Raw genomic sequence first — 16177 nt, 5'->3', positions numbered from 1 at the left:
TGAGATAGTTCTCCACAAAAGTTCTTTCAACTATTCTAATGTTTTGGAGTTGTTCAAGCATCAATTCTTCCTAAAGCAAGTAATCACTATAACATTGCTTAAAATGGATCTTGCACTTAATCAAATCTATATGAAAGGCTTCAACAATAGTCAAGAGCTTGTCACGTACTATAGCAGTGTTGATAGTAATGGCTTTGACCATCTTCTTCTTTCTCACATAGACAATCAACTATATAAGAGGTTTTTTTTCTTAAAAAGAAAGAATCATCAATCCCAAGATTGCAAAGAAGATCATAGAAATTAATTGTATTGTATTGGATCAAAATACTAGACCATGATTTGAATGATACAAACAAAACTTAAGAAGAAATAAGACAACTAGAAAACTTCACTTTGATATCATGAAGATTTATACAAACTAGACCCAAATTAACTATGAAATGAACAAGAGTACAAGAGCAAAAACTTAAAGGATAGTGGAGGTCCCTAGTTGAGATATTGAATCTATGGAAAAGTATTCAACAAACTAACTAATCTTGTAGTAATGCTAAATACTAATCTTAGCATACTCTGGACTTAGACAATTAATACTATTGAATGTTTGTAGAATGAAGATAACAATCAATTTTTCCAAGATTTATCTGTAAGGACCAAAACATAATCCCACAAGGTCTAGATGGAGGATTCCAAGCCATGCATGAGAAAAAAATGTAATCAATAAACCTAATTTTTTTAACTATTAAAAGTATGCTGGAGCAGATAGTTCAAAAGCAAGGAGTTCAATGACAAAGAATTAGTCAATCAAAGTCATTATCAGCAGTTCGGCATGACAGTTTTAAAAGGTTGATGACGCTTCTGGGGTGATTCCCAATGGAAATCGCACTTATCTCACCAAAGCAAATAGTTTCAGAAAACAGTGAGTATAAAACAGAAGTATGTCTTCGACTTCCGTATCCAAAACTGAGACTAGGAACTAAGCTCTTACGCATCCTCACTGTTCGATGCTACTTATGATGAGATCAACATCCTATTCTTATGTGCTCAACTATATTGAATTTCAAACAGTACTGAATCAAGTACAGTTGATCAAAGATTTTGGTGCATCTCTCAGTTTGTGCCTGTATAGTATGATGAGAGTGAACCACCATGAATAGAAGACACGGTTGGTATTCCCGAATGAGCTGATTGATTTCCAAAGGTAGTATACTGTCCATATTGAGAACTTGGATTGTAAGGTTGAGGTGACGATGAAAGACCTCCATACTGTGGATTTGTTACAAGGCTTCCGTATGTAGTTTGAGTACCGTATGCTAGAGGGGCATAACCTGAAAAGCTTAGTGTCTGAGGGGCAGAAGTAGCCAGTTGAGGCCGGGAATAATTTGAGATAGTTGGGTTGATAGAAGAATATCCCGTTTGTACTTGAGGCAAGGATTGTAATTGCACGGACGTTGCTTGTGGTTGTGTCCTCTCTCTTTGACCCTCTGCTGCAAGCTTCACAGTCACATGCCTTCCCTACATAGCCAAATGATAGATTATCATTAAGAAAGTCATTTCATAATGATGATTTGTTAAACAGTTAATCATTTGTACCGCTGGAATAGTTTTGTGACGAATCACTGAAAGCAATCTCCTTGTGAGCAAATGGTGTCTCAATTCACGGAAGAACTTAGTAAAAGACATGAGTTTATTTAACAAATGAATCTCTACCGTGAGATCTGAAGAGCCAACTATATGCCAATAGGACACTTACTTCAATAGATTTGTTGCTGTCCTCTATGGCCCTCTTAGCTCCTTCAATTGACTTGAAGGTGACAAACGCAAACCCCCTGTTATTGTAAGGGTCCATGTTGCAAAAGAGTGCATTAATGCGCCCAGTTAGTGAATCTCAATCTGACATGAACCGTTTTGCGAGAACTACAAAGAAACCATCAAGACTGATTCTATCAACGTTACGAATCCATGAACAGCTCTCAAACGAAGACTTTTTGGAACCCTGTTGACACTCCATCTGACAAAGACATAAAATGATCTCATCTAATCATCAAAGAGTTCTTTCCCTCTTAACTAACTGAGAACCTCTATGCTGAATGTCGGTCAAGAGAATGAATTGAATCCAACAAAGGATTAGAGGGACAGCAAATGACCTGGATTTGTTAGTGTTCTTGTCATAAGCAATGGCACCTTCCTCTATCTCTCCATATTGTGAAAATATATTAAGCAGAGTGTCACTTGTAGTGTCATATGAAAGACCACCAATATAGAGCTTTCTCTGTGCCTGATCCGTGGAGGATGTTCCACTTGTACTACCAGCGGACGCCAGATTGCATACTGTGATTCGACCCTGTACATAATGTACAAATATATGAAGGTTGATGCAGCTGCAAACTACCCAAATCTTACAAATAATTCGTTGATTACTATCATCAATTCGAAGTGGGGATAGGCTCTTGTACGATGGTTACCAACCTTAATGACTTTCCTTGAATGTCACTGGACCTATGAGAACCAGCTTAAATTCATTGCTCTCTATTCTTCCGAATTAGAACTCAACCATAAAATTGTGGATATATAGATACAATTAGAGCTTGCTGTTGTCCCAAACTTGCTTACCCAGCAGTCGTCACCCATCAATCACGTTGCGTCGGAAGACTTACATCGATATTCTTACTGGGTTCCTTCAAAGCACGATGTGCTGAATCCATGTGCTTGAAAGTTATAAACCCAAATCCTCGTGATTTTCCAGTTCCTTTATCCGTGATGACACAGGCCTCCTCAACCTCGCCATATTGTTCAAATGCCTGTTTGCAAAATGAAAAAAAGCCAAAATTAGGAAGAAAAACAAAACCAAACAAACAAAACCAAAATGAGTACAAGATACTGCTGTGACAAATGATCGATCTCCCTCGTCAATCACTTTAGATAACAATCATGTGAGTATATTTGCAGCAGGACAGGAAACCTGAAAATTGACTTGCGCAATGGGACAGCTGTCACATATTAAATCTGCAACCTAAACTCTACTGTTGATGGAGAAAATATCGAATGTCTGAAAATCATACAGACAAAATTCACTAACACTTCACTCATGCCAAGTCCATCAAGGATTTCTCATCAAGCAGATTTTCTTGATTACTGCAAGAGGAAAATCTCACTTGATGCTAGTTAACAACAACAGCGAGAAAAAACCTTGTTTAAAGTAAAGTCATTCAACGATACAGAAAAAAAAGGAAAAAAAATTGAAAAAACAAAACCGAGAGGGAGAAAGAAAGAAAGAAAGAAAGAAAGAAAGAAGGAGAAGAAGAAGGAAAGAAAAGAAAAGTATAAAAAAGAGGGCATAATTTGGCTCTTTAAAATTTCAAATAAGAGTGATTTGTTCTCCACTGCGTTGGACATTTAACACCCAAGAATAAAAGCTGAGCCATGCAATGAAATCTCTAAACACTGTAGAAGTATCCTAAATCGATAACACTCGGGTATTAGCTGAGTAAGTTGGTCGATCAAACAACTTAATTTGAGGACTAGCCACCAAGTCAAACACTTTGTACCTCAACTTGGGAAGGAACGCCACCCCAGCTCTCACAAATTCCAGGAAAAGCATCAAATAAATCAACACCAACAAGCATCATGAACACTCACTTCCCGCAGAGCCATTGAAGAGGTCTCCCAAGCCAGGCCACGCACAAACAGCTTCCGGTGAACCGGGTCCTTACTAGCAATGTCTCTAATATCATCTGCCACTGCAGGAAACAGAGACCCTCTGCATGCAACAAACATTCCAGCCAAACATGCAGTACCCGGCATCCCAGTCATTCAAAAGCTTTCAGTCCAAAATAAGAAAGAATTACAGTAAATTAAAATAACGCTGGAATACCAGGCCATAAAGAGAAGAACTGCATTTCCAAGTCATGCAATCCATGTAAACACAATGGATGCAATGTCAGTCAGAGCTATAAAACCCAGGAAATGACCCAGGAATGAGCTGACTTTCTCAGAATTTCATATTAAGCGCCAAGCAGCTGCTTCAGAGCTTAAGGCACGTTTTGGCAAATTAACTAACTCAAAAAGTGACACAATAATGACTACAGCAAGTGGTCAGCCGCATTGATGCTCAGTTACAGAAAACTCTTCACAGTTCTACATACATTATTGTCAGGGAGTATCCACTTAAGGCTGCCCTGAAGTTCAAATTGCAGTTTAGCGGTCGGAGTACTCAAATTCAGCAGGGAACAGTTGAGAACGTGGTCAGAAGAGTATAGGGTTTCCCTCGCCACAACAATAAATCAGGGTAGTCAAGATTCCTTTTGCAACTAAGTCGTAAGGATCAGTCGGTCAAGAACTTGAGAGTTGAACGCTCTCAGCGAGTACATAGATGTCACTATAATGGTAGGCCCTTAAATATATAAAACCAGAAATCTTTCTACGAGCTGCAAAAGCGTGTATATTTCACAGATGTAACCAAAATGTGATGACACACTGAATTCATTCTTGTGTACTCCACATACTGCAGGAAACATAATGAAAGCTAATCTCGGCAAGAAGCACATTTATCAGCATGTTCAAGCATGTTCAAATAGTTCGGGCAATGTGAGTTGCTTACGCTTCTATTAGTAGGGCAATAAGTTGATCTTTATTAAGCGGCTCCAAAAGGCTTTTTAACTCGTCTCTCGTCAGCTGCACAGTTGATGCTCCATTGCCACTCTCCGTAACCTTCCTCTTCTTGTTGTCCTCAAACCCCGAGTAATCGCTACCCTCATAATCTGAATATTCAGTCTTCTCAGGGTAGTCCACCTTTACATTAAGAGCGTAGTCCATATCGTAACCCCTCGACTTGGCAGCTGCTCACACCTACATAGGAAAAAAAACATACTATTTAATTATAACTTTTCTCGTCCCTTTTTCTTGAACACCTTGGAACTGCTTTTTCGCCTGATTCCTAAGCTTTCACTTCGTCCCACAGACCTCCAGCAATCAGAATACAGCATTTGAAAATACCGTTCTCAAAGCTCTACAATGTGATAAAGAACCAAACCCTTATATGACAAGCATCTAAACCATATAATATATACCTTAAGGCTATTGCTTCTTGGCATTATTGTTAAATGTAGTTTACTCTTTCTACGATTGACGACCCCATCTCCTGAGAGGTTAATCTATCAGTTCTCACATTCAGCACGTACTCATACCTTGTTCACCAAAAGCTTATAAAAGAGGTTGCTCGCGCTCTGGTGCCAACTTCAGAAGGTCGAACACTGTCCACAGACAAGAAAGTACATTCCGTTAAAATAGCACGTACGCATACCAACCATAAGCATTGAATACACTAAACCTCACCAACGGCTAGTATTTAATCAATACGTCGCTGCAATACCATACTGATGTCATGCACTCAATAATATTAACTACTAAACAATATCTTCGGTTATTTACATACGGCGATTGAAACTCTGCCGTGCCCGTAGAATCCATGAATATGAACAGGTCCTCTCAAAATTAACATCTCATTTCGCTATTGATCTCTCAAAACAAATCACTTCAAATTGATCTCCTTCTGTGTAAGAACTCAATCGCCTTCAAAATAATTCTCAAACTGAACAACGACAACCCTTATGAGTATCAATAAGCCCTGGTATACTTAATCACCGAACTTTAAGTTTAGAATATATTTTCTACCCAAAATTATATACCGAATACCACGCACTAGACATTGATACAATCAATGCATAGCGGCACCGCCAATGCAACAAGAAATTCCAATGTCGAACTCGTACCTATCGTAATCGGAATACATGTATCCCGCTAATTTTCACGCCTTCCAAGCTCCGGATTAAACCCTCTCGCAACACCTTCCAGGAGCAAGAACCCGGTAGCTTATCACCAATGAAAGCAAAAAAACACTCCACGCAATGAACGATAAACAGAAACCTCACGACGATGCAATCGAGAGAGTTCACAAACTTCCCAACGAATCCCGCTTCGATACGGGCGACGCAATTGAATGCTTCGCACCTTGCAGAATGCACAATAGAATTAATATTACTTTTATAGACCTACAAAGATTTCCTCGCAAGAAAACCTCTTCGACCTAATAGAACCGAAACTCCCGATCGATTTGAAGCAGCGACGCTTCGATTCGGGCCCGCAGGTAGGAAGCATCAAGGGGCTACTGACCAAGACACGAGGCGCTGGCTTCCAGGTCTCTAACCCAGATGCTCTGCATATAACATCTCAGTCATCCCCTCACAGTCGTTTTCAAGTGCAAACTCTTGGCACCGGGACACCTTTCAGAAGTGAGTTTTGGGGCTGAAAGCCATTTCTAGACATCCAATTTGTGCGCAGAAGACCTTCACATTCTCACTACGTCAGATGCACGGCGCAATGCCACGGTTAATTCGAAGAGATTGATCATAGGTAATGCGTTGGAACGGGGTTGGAGAGCAGGCTGCGGCGGATGAGTTAAGGAAATTGTAGCTTCAACAACCAGATTGACGTTAGAATCTGCTTCAAAGATTGGGAACTTGCGTTGAGAGCTTGTTAGGTTTGTGACCAGAGAGAATAGATGGTTTGCGTGTGGTGAAAGAGATGTCCCTGGTGGTGATCAAATCAATAATTTGATCGGAGAGTGGGTACTTTGAACTTCAATGTGGAGTGCTTCGCAGCCTGGAGATATTGCAGGGGCCATTTTGTTTGATAGATTCGCAGATGAGTCCACAGCTTCTGTAGCTACGTCGTGGATGCTTTTCGAAGGATTCAGCTTCTCTACAAATCTTCTGGGGAGCTGCATGGTGTGTAGCTTTCAAAGGAATGGATGCTAGGAGTAGGCCCTGAAATCTAGTGGCGCACAGAAACCACTCGGTGAAAGGGGCAAATTGACGCTAATGTACTGCTATGTCGCAACATTGTAACGGTCGCAGTACGATCTTACGGATGAAAACTACACGGCACAGACCTCTAACTTTTGAGAGCCTAAAGATTGACTCCGAGAAATTGTTTAGGCCGAACTACATGATGATCACAACGTGTGGCGTGTATGATAGCAGGGTCTTCTATCTGTGTTGTACTACTGTAGGTGGTTGCAATCTTTCAGAATCATTTCAGGTCTTAATCATAGGTCACCAAAGGCAGGAGTAGCGGCGGATTGAAGGAAACTGTCAGGGTTTACTATTCAATCTTAAGGGCCTCGTGAATCTTTGCAGCTCAAATAACGCAGGTTTGGTAAGTTTGAATTAATTACTGCGTCCACAGAGTTGATCAGAACATCATACAAAATAACTGAGTTACTGACATAAAACAGTGCATCACATGAAGAGGGAGAGAGAGAGAAGATTGTACTCAATAGTTAGCGATAAATGGGAATGACGCTAGGGTTTTGTACAGGCTCGTGAGTGCAGGTAAGAAATGCGTGACACATGACACATTGGTAATTGCCTGGTTAGCAAACCTTTTAAATGGCATCCTGTAGGGACCAGTTCCACTACATTGAACATGTAAATACAAACATAAGATCAAAATGACACATAAATCGGCTGCGGTTGGTGGTGTCAGCCTCCTTGGCTCTCATCATGCTCCTGGCAAGTGCTCCTGCCTTTGTCACTGTAGATCCTTCGACTACTTTCAGTGAAGATCTGTCAATTTCTTTGCAAATTTTGGGCACAAATTGTATCCCTTCTTCTTTGACCCTCTCCTCGAATTGACCTAAGTTTGGACCCCAAGATTGATGTTGTGATTGTTGCTTTCAGAGATCAACGTACTCGCTCCAGTCCAGCAGTTAACACAGCAACGCACACGCCGACAGGCAGCTGGAAGAAGTCGTAGGGAGCAGTACTATGGTTTTCTGTCAAGCTCAGACAGTGTGACCTCCGCCTACCTTCCTACGTATGTCCCCTGACATGAAGCTACTTCGGACATCATCACCTCAATTATCACCTGACAATTCCCACAAACTCCATGTTCTACGTTTACTTCGTCGTAGTGCTCAGTGATTGATTGACGCCTTTGCAGATTCAAGCAGATTTCAGGCGAGCCTGAGGGGTTAACACTTGCCGCGCTCAAACACCATGTAGGCCCCTTTCATGAAAGTTTAGAGGGTTATCGAAGCTCTTCTGTGTTGTAAAGTTGCCCAATCCCGCCAAAACAAAAGATTCCATCCATAAACAAAGTGTGGTATTACACGAAATTTCTGAAGGTTGCTCATGAGAGTTTTGCAAAATTAAAAGAAAATGGATACATTCGGTTTATTTTATTTTTAAAATTTTGAATGTTATGGATAATGAAAGATAACAGAAGATTACAATCGTATGAAAAAACCAAGAGCTTTATTTTTTGATCGCTACTATCAAAATCACCCACCTAAATTCCAAGGAAAATATTATGAATGAGAAATGCAATGTTGAAAGACTGATTGGTTGAATTTCATCATAGCTGTATGTATAGATTTGTTCACAAAGATTTCAACACGTGGCGAAATGCGCCCATGCTGCCCAATGTAAGGAAACAACTTGGTAGTTTATTAACATTATTTTGTGTGTGCCATCTCAGTTAATGTGCTCAAGTTTTTTCGAAGGAGGTCGGTGTGGATTCCTTGGGGTAAGTTCGGCTTGTATACATTTCCAAGTTGGGCTTGGGTTGTTGGAGCATTCGTAAGGAACTAGCGTTGGCCGTCACGTAGCGTGTCCATCAGTTAGCCAATGTTGTTCTTGCGGTGGTGCTAGTTCCTCTGCTTGCAAGCTCATTTGCTGCAGGTTTTTTGAGCCAGAGTCGCCATAGCTGATTGTATCTGTGAGTGGGTACTCTTTCAACTCGAAATGTAGCTCAGAGGCTGATGCTTAGACTGTTGCTCCATGATTTGTGTGGTCTGATGTTTAATTTGGCAACACTCCGTAATCTTCCCACGTCCTTGAGCTCCTCGTCTTCAAAGTAGGAACCATTGCTTTGAATTTGAGCTTCTGCGTTCCCTTGGTTTGTTGACTTTTGACATGAATGGTTTTGCAGGTACTTCTATCTGGATCTATTCGGTAGTGATTATTAAGATGCAGATATCTTTTGGTGAATGAGAAGAGCTTCTTGATCGGCAAACAGAGGTTTGATAGCTCCCCAGATGGGTAAAATTAGTTGCACGAAATTTCATGTCCTCGTCGCAGTTATTTTGGCAGCTATAAGTGTCTGCAGCGCAGACACTTGCTCGTCAAGCACGGTGGAAGCCTTGTTAGCATTCCGAAGCGCATTCAACGACCCTAGTGGCACGGTCTTTACCAACTGGGGGAATGGCGGCGATTGCTGCACTTGGAAGGGCATCACATGCCAAGACGGGAATTTGGTAACGCTTGACGTGGAGGGTCCTTCGTCAAACCAGTTGACGAAAAACGAGAGCTACTCAGGCAAGCCAGGCAACACTCTGTCGAAGCTTAAAGTCTTGCAGACGCTGACATTGAAGAATCTCCAGTTTAGCTCCAAAATCCCATCGCAATGGAGTTCTCTTTCGGACGACTTGACGATTCTTACAGTCAACAACTGTGACCTCCAAGACGACTTGCCTAACGGCATAGCCAGCAACAGCAATTTGCAAACGCTAGATCTCAAGGACAACAGCCTCACAGGTGACATACCCGACAAACTATGTAATCTCAAGGATCTGAAGTACTTAGACCTTTCCTACAACCATCTTGACACTGGCAACATTCCTGATTGCATCGCGAACGGTGGCTCCGTTACAAACGTGAATTATGGACATCAGAGCAACGACAGCGGAGATAGTAGTGGCGGTAGTGGCGGTAATGGTAGTAGCAGCAGTGGCAATGGTGGCAATGGTGGAAATGGTGGCAGTGCAGGCGAAGGATCTAATGAGGCGGGGCTGTTGGTCCAGTCCAAGGTCGTTACGCTTTTTCTATCTATTCTCTGTGTTGCGGTGTTTTGATGCTGAACTTGAGCAGCAACAATAACACTTCATTAGTAGTGTTAGAAACCCAGCTTTCACGCACTGCATGCATTCTATCCAATGTGATATTATGAAGCTCAATTGGGGTTAAGATGTTCCCTTTTGAAGTCGAGTCAGACTACCGCGCTCATGGCAGTCGAGGTGGAATCCAGCTCTACATTTGTTTTCTGTTGGAAGAAAGGATCAGGATTTTCCTGCAACGTAATGGCCCTCGAATGTTGCAAATGAGATTGGATACTCACTGTAAGATTCGGGGTTGGGGTGACTGCTCCACGATTTCGAGAAATCGCTACTGTGGGATGGGATGAAACGATTACCGAAATAAGAATTACCGGACTAGCAGCTAATTTAGCATGGACAATTTGCATCTCTGACAATCGTGGAAACGTTGCTCAAATTAAATTGAACTCAATGCTGCTCGATTGACGTGTGAGTATGACCGATCTTCACTTAGAGACTCGCAAGTTCTTAAGCATATCTAGGAAGTTTTCGATTTTTAAGGCATTCACCTATCAAATAGTTGCAACCTGTGCTCCCATAGTAAATAAACATTTTGGGGAAAATCAAACAATGTATCTGAGCTGAATCTGCACCTTGACAAAGGCTTCTCATGTACAAAAGCCCTAGAGACCACAACTTATTCCAAACCAACGCTGGACGTCCACCTTGTGAACGTCTGCCTCACTCAGCAAGGCAGATTAGGAGAAACTACCTTAACCCGGCGAGTCAGCAGGTTTGCGTCCCGAATACTGACATAAAATCTTGCAACGAGCAAGCAATGTCCAAAGTCTCAGCTCCAGTTTCCTCCTGTTCCTTTGAGAACTGCGGGATATCACCCTCATTCTCCAGTGCATTCGCGCCAGCAGATGCGACGTTGCCGACGATCACACCCGATTGAGGAGACCGCGCCTTCCCTCCCCTCATCTCGCTGCGAGTTTGGTCGATATTTTCGCGAGCTCTTTCTCCAGCTGCAGTGGATTCGTCTGTTGAACTTCCACCTGCATCCTTTCCTCCGATTCCGAGAACTGACTCGTTTTCTTGGCCTCGGAGTTCAACTTTGTTGGCACCGTCAAGGAGGGATTGCGAGGTGGCATTCCTTCCATTTGGGTCCTCTCTGGCCCCTTCTTCACTTAAGACTTCGGGATTCGAATTCTGGTGCTCAGAATACTCACGGTTGTCCTCGTTCATAGTAGGCTTATCGGATTTGGCTGCAAAAGAACATCACACAAACAACAAACCATACCTGAGACAAGAAATCTCATACAACGATTAACAACCAGGGTTAGGCAAAGAGCATTTACGGGTAATGTTTGAGGTGCAGAAATTAATCCCCAGGCTATGAATTGATATTTTTACCATTAATATCTGACTGTCTAAAAAGCTCTTCACTCGCATTATGGATAGATTCTTCAGTATTCTTCCCGTCTTTAACCCCAAACTTCAACTCTGTCGTTGTTTCCCCGATCGACTGCCTAGGCTCCACAGTGCCTGATTCCGCCTTGGCTTTCTCCAGAAATTGCTCCCTAGCGTCAGACTGAAGCCAGATCCCAACATCAACTTTCAGCGCATTTCAAACATGCTGGCATTCACATGTTTCTCACAGCCCGCAATGAATAATTTAGGTTCTGAACTCCTTAGGGCGTGAGCCGGCACTTGTGAGGAAAATAACAAACATACTCGAACATACTCAACACCATCTTTGCTACCAATATCTTGACACAGCATTTACAACAAGATGCTGAAACTTGAATGTAGCGATCACAATCATGTGACTAACAAGCTCCGTCTTCCAATTCCAACATCCTTCCACTCATTTCTGAACGATTAACAGGTCTCGAAGATAGCCTCTTAACTTTTTACCACTTTCCGACATCACACTCAAATGAAGTGTTAACAACAGAGCCCTTGCTCTATCTCGATGGAAAGTGAATAAAACGCCAACCATCAAGACAGTTGGCAACGCAACAAGAATGTATATGGAGTTGGCAGATAAGTTCAAACCTCGGCTTTTTCGGGTGATCCATCAGGTTTGGCCTGCGGATACCGCACGCCATGTTGTCCCGCTCGATTTCCTTCCTTCAAACTTCCAATGCCCATGAATCTGACAGAACCAAGAGACATGCTCACATTCGGCTTCACATGGAATGAGCAACTGTAGTCCCCGAACCGAACCGCAGGTGGAGCCCACCGTGCGTCACAATCCACAACCCCGGTGATTCCCCTTTGTGAAAGCAAATTGCTCACAGGCCTTGCCACAAGGCTGGACGTGTGACCCGTTTGCAGTGCACGCAAAAGCCTCAATCATGTAGCTGCTTGACCCTGCAAAGAAATGCCTTCGTCTTCATGGCTCCCGACTTTCTGTCCCGACAAAGGTCAGTTTCTGAAGGATCTCGGAACTCACTTAGCAAGCAGCTCCTACTGAATCCTTCAAGGTAACGTTACAATATCAAAACCGTCACGAGCAGCTTTGAAGGGGCCCTCGTGTCTGGAACTATTAAACCTCGTCAAAAACTTTCTCCCACAATGCCAAAAGCGTGTACCTCACCTCTGGTCCGTAAACCTTGAAACTCCAAAAAGAAAAAAACCTTAAATCTGATCTACCTCACTATGAAACCCGACCAGCGTCACATCCACAAAGCATTGCACCCCGCAACGCGATCTGCAAACGCCTGCAGCAAATCCACCCAGGGCCAAGCTTTGAACCACCACAACCCTAAACAACAACAGTAACAACGTCAGAAACAACCTGGTGCTAGAGCAAGACTGAAGAATTGTGAGTGAAGAGCAGCGATGCACGAGGCTCTCCAACACAGCAAGGCTGTTACCGAATGTGGCCATTACTGAAGCTTTTTTGCTTCTGCATTCCAGTGGACGAAGACGCCGCGAGCCAAGTGGCATGGCCTCCTCCTCACACCGCCGCGTGGCCTTAAGGCCACGTGTCGCCAGCTTACGTGGCATCAAGGGATCTGCTCTTCGTTGCCCCAACCTGTCCAGTATACCCCTCTCTTGTGATATGTGCATACATAAGTAGGGTTGATCAGTAGGTGTAAATATATTTAACATTTAATAGTGATTAGGAGGTATTCACAATTGTTTAAAAACGATGAGTTTTTTTTAATTAGAAACTAATTATTACTTTTATTCTAGCAATAAATTAGTAATTTGTGCTGTTGATTGTCACAACATGATTTAATTGATCTTCTCTTTACATCTGATTTTGTTTATAATAGTATTGAATTTTAGCAATAATGAGCACTCCCGAAGTGGATGCCCTCTCCATCTCTGGAGCCCCAAAAGGCTGCAGCTGAGGCGATGAAGGTCTTTTGGAGCAAAACAAAGTTGTGGGTTCCAACATGGAGAATAATGTGTTGTGGTCCTCACAATTAACCGGCTTGGTTTGTTACGGGCAACAAGTCTGTGATGAGGAAGGGATGAGTGTGCTCTTGCAAGTTAGAACCATTGCAGAAATCGGAGCGTGGTCGTTAGAGGTAGAGGACTTGCTGCATTGGGCAGCACCGAGATCTGGTAGTGTGGGCTTTACTCTTCAACCGAGCTTGTTAACGCAAGAAACTCGTGTGATTGAAATACATTTGAGTACGATGGCAAATCCCAGTCCAGCTGGATTACATTTTCGTTAGGAGGGTACTGAACGAGCGTGTATTCGATTGCAGGATTTAGAGTCTCGTCAGAGTTCATGTAGTATCAGGGAGGTTAGGGTTTGTAAAAGGAGTAGTTTATAGGTTGGTATGACTCGGATTGACAAGCTGGAACTGATTTAATCGAATGTGATTTCATCATCACATAATTCAAAGAAAAAATTAAGATGCTGACACTTAGTCAATTTCATATGAAGGCGTGAGTTATTATTTCACTGGATTGAATGGTTAGAAAGAGTTTGAGCTTTACAAGTAGGAGAAAATGCAGGCGCCCAACTTTGATTGCTAATTTGTCATATTGCTGTAATTATTCTGCTCTTCCAGTAGAAGATTGCAAAGATTCATCTACCTGGCACCATCCCAAAACATTTGTTTATGTGACATTAAGATCCTTCCTCATGAACATGCATCATCGTTAATCTTGTATACAAATATCAGTGTTTTACTGAATTGAATGCTGTGCAGTTCAACTTGGATCTAGAACCAAGGACGTAGTTGCCCTGAATGGATCGGTAGGTGGGCCTCGCTTCCAATATTTGTTAGTACAGTAAACTCTCTCTAAACTAATATCCTTGGGACGGGGTGGATAATTTTAGTTTATGGAGGTTATAAGTTTGCACAATATTGTATGGGGGTATCTGTGTATGGTGGGATCGGTGTCTGTGTATTAGCTTAGTGAGGATATTAGTCAAGGCAGTATTAGTTTAGAGAGATTTTACTGTAATCAATTTGCCAAAATGGTTTCTAGTGTATTTAATCACTTCATTATTTTCCGCTACAGGCATGCGGGGGCATTGTTCATACGTGTGCGGTTTGTAGCGGAGATCTGAAAGTTCTTCGCAACATGCAAGAGCATACAAATGGACATTAGAAGAATTGCGAAGGACTTTAGATCTGTTTTGGGGCTTCTCTCTGGTTCCCTTGCCGGTTCCCTCTTGGCAGAGTGAGGGAGACATCCATAGACTCTGTTTGCATCAACCTAAGCATCCCTCTCATTGCTTATCAGTCTGCAAAGGATGTTATCAGAATCTGTGGCAAAGGAAATGTCATTGTTCTGAAGTTGAAGGTTAACTTCGCTAGCACCAGATATGAAGCAACTTGTACGCGAGATTGAGTGGCACCATGTTCGTCCAAGTAGGTCCCTTCAAAGAGACACGTGCTTGATTCCACACATGAAGTGGTGAAGGATCCAACTTTTTTATTCAATACTATCAGTTCCTGAAAGATTTTGACTCAAACTTCTTGCTTTAATGATTTAAGAGTGACCTATGTTTGTAGTTTCACAATGTCAGTGCATCAGTTTTCATGCTTGTCTCCAAGGATGCCTGCATTCTAGCAGACTATTTTGATTGAGTTGCGTATAGTGCACAATCTCCCAGCGATCGTCGGTGGTTACCCAACTCACTTATCGTATTCTTACGTATGAAGTGTATGTGGTGCAAGATGTAAACCGATTCCTCTTGCTGATTGCTCTTGCTCTGTCAATTTCCGGCTTTGCTCTTGCGTTTTTGACCGGATCGTTTCCTCTCGAAAATCCACACAAAGATGCTGAGGAGATCAAGTAATTGATTCGTTTGACAAGTTCAGCACCCAATTCTCCAGATCATCTGGATAATCTGACGTTTATCTCGGACTAGAGAACATCGGATAATTTGATCAATAAATAGAATACTGACCCATTTTCCGGGTGCAAGGGGTGCTGCCAGTCTGTTTGCTCAGTGTGCAACTGCTGATGTGCTCAAGGGGATGTGAGCTCAAATGCTCGTCTATTTTCAGAACCATATTCCGTCCTTAATCCTATTCTCTCTATGATCCATGAAATAAATCAAAAATATATTTTCAAGTTTCATTAATGACATACCAATACATCAAACAAGTGTTATTTAAACCAAATAAACAAGATTCTTTTATGTTTTCTATTTAATGTTTTTTCAAATTTTCAATAAATGTTTTTTCATATTTCCAAAATTTTGAAATTTGTATTTGTTTGAAATTAGATGATACATTTTAAAATATGCATGTTTTAAAAATATATAAAAGATTTATTTTTAATTACATTTTTTTTTTTTATAATTCATCAAATTAAAACTTAGTCTAAATATCAAAGTATTTAGAAGATGAAAAAAGATAGTATAGTCTTAAGTGGATTTTTTAAGATTCTATTAGAGTATTAAGATTTATAAAGAAGAGACTAATCATTTTTAACTGGTATAACCTAAAATTCTATTAGTATAATTTTTAGTTTTATTTTGGAAATAAATATAAATTGATAGCATTGGATTATTTTTTAGCTTATTAGATGAAAGAGCAGTGATATTAAATGTATCTTTTATATGGAAATTACAATCCTCTATTTTTTAAAATATATATATTTATAATAAAAAATATTTTAATTATATTAAAATTTACTATTATTAGGATTTCGTATTACTAAAATCAGGTCAAATTTCAATTTTAACTACATTAAAAATATAATTTTAAATAAATAAATATATTTATTTATTTATTTATAGATTAAATTCATTAAGGTAAGATTAATCTAACACGGTATTTTAATATTATTTAAGAAATGCATTATGAAATATTTAGT

At 41.1% G+C, this 16177-nt stretch overlaps 4 protein-coding genes across 13 annotated transcripts; 2 read left to right on the top strand and 2 right to left on the bottom strand.

The window, feature by feature from the left end:
* Positions 1–711: 711 nt before the first annotated feature.
* LOC112288265 (UBP1-associated protein 2C) lies at positions 712–6308 on the bottom strand. Of its 4 annotated transcripts, none has more exons than XM_024532296.2 (9): positions 6169–6308; positions 5769–5843; positions 5184–5249; positions 4598–4845; positions 3637–3757; positions 2655–2798; positions 2145–2341; positions 1751–1826; positions 712–1512 (listed from the first exon to the last, which is right to left on the bottom strand). In XM_024532296.2, exons 4-9 carry the CDS (start codon positions 4810–4812, stop codon positions 1108–1110), a joined length of 1158 nt encoding a protein of 385 aa, XP_024388064.1. In that variant the 5' UTR covers positions 4813–4845; positions 5184–5249; positions 5769–5843; positions 6169–6308; the 3' UTR covers positions 712–1107. The 4 variants fall into 4 exon arrangements, with proteins under 4 accessions (XP_024388064.1, XP_073391834.1, XP_024388054.1 ...); XM_073535733.2 differs by lacking the exon at positions 6169–6308 and adding an exon at positions 5432–5587 and having other exon boundaries at positions 5769–6063; XM_024532286.3 differs by lacking the exon at positions 6169–6308 and having other exon boundaries at positions 5769–6127.
* Positions 6309–7017: 709 nt separating this feature from the next.
* Positions 7018–10043, top strand: LOC112288279 (receptor-like protein 50). 5 transcript variants are annotated; one of them, XM_090252203.1, is made up of 6 exons: positions 7018–7212; positions 7375–7568; positions 7737–7872; positions 7999–8056; positions 8536–8583; positions 8989–10043. In XM_090252203.1, exons 2-6 carry the CDS (start codon positions 7508–7510, stop codon positions 9013–9015), a joined length of 330 nt encoding a protein of 109 aa, XP_090108329.1. In that variant the 5' UTR covers positions 7018–7212; positions 7375–7507; the 3' UTR covers positions 9016–10043. The 5 variants fall into 5 exon arrangements, with proteins under 5 accessions (XP_090108329.1, XP_024388102.2, XP_090108318.1 ...); XM_024532334.3 differs by having other exon boundaries at positions 7018–7568; XM_090252192.1 differs by lacking the exons at positions 7018–7212; positions 7375–7568; positions 7737–7872; positions 7999–8056; positions 8536–8583 and adding an exon at positions 8640–8775.
* Positions 10044–10450: 407 nt separating this feature from the next.
* LOC112288296 (uncharacterized) lies at positions 10451–12776 on the bottom strand. The gene is made up of 3 exons (XM_024532359.3): positions 11933–12776; positions 11288–11465; positions 10451–11139 (listed from the first exon to the last, which is right to left on the bottom strand). Exons 1-3 carry the CDS (start codon positions 12050–12052, stop codon positions 10658–10660), a joined length of 780 nt encoding a protein of 259 aa, XP_024388127.1. The 5' UTR covers positions 12053–12776; the 3' UTR covers positions 10451–10657.
* Positions 12777–13156: 380 nt separating this feature from the next.
* Positions 13157–14825, top strand: LOC112281470 (uncharacterized). Of its 3 annotated transcripts, none has more exons than XM_024518031.3 (3): positions 13157–13456; positions 14053–14099; positions 14369–14825. In XM_024518031.3, exons 1-3 carry the CDS (start codon positions 13285–13287, stop codon positions 14456–14458), a joined length of 309 nt encoding a protein of 102 aa, XP_024373799.1. In that variant the 5' UTR covers positions 13157–13284; the 3' UTR covers positions 14459–14825. The 3 variants fall into 3 exon arrangements, with proteins under 3 accessions (XP_024373799.1, XP_024373818.1, XP_024373808.1); XM_024518050.3 differs by having other exon boundaries at positions 14053–14103; XM_024518040.3 differs by having other exon boundaries at positions 14053–14125.
* Positions 14826–16177: the final 1352 nt, after the last annotated feature.

This window comes from Physcomitrium patens, chromosome 1 (assembly GCF_059467195.1).
Source record: "Physcomitrium patens ecotype Gransden chromosome 1, ASM5946719v1, whole genome shotgun sequence".
In the NCBI taxonomy this organism is placed as follows: Eukaryota; Viridiplantae; Streptophyta; class Bryopsida; order Funariales; family Funariaceae; genus Physcomitrium; species Physcomitrium patens.
Note: the sequence above shows the minus strand (reverse complement) of the source record. Positions and strands in the feature narration are given on the sequence as shown.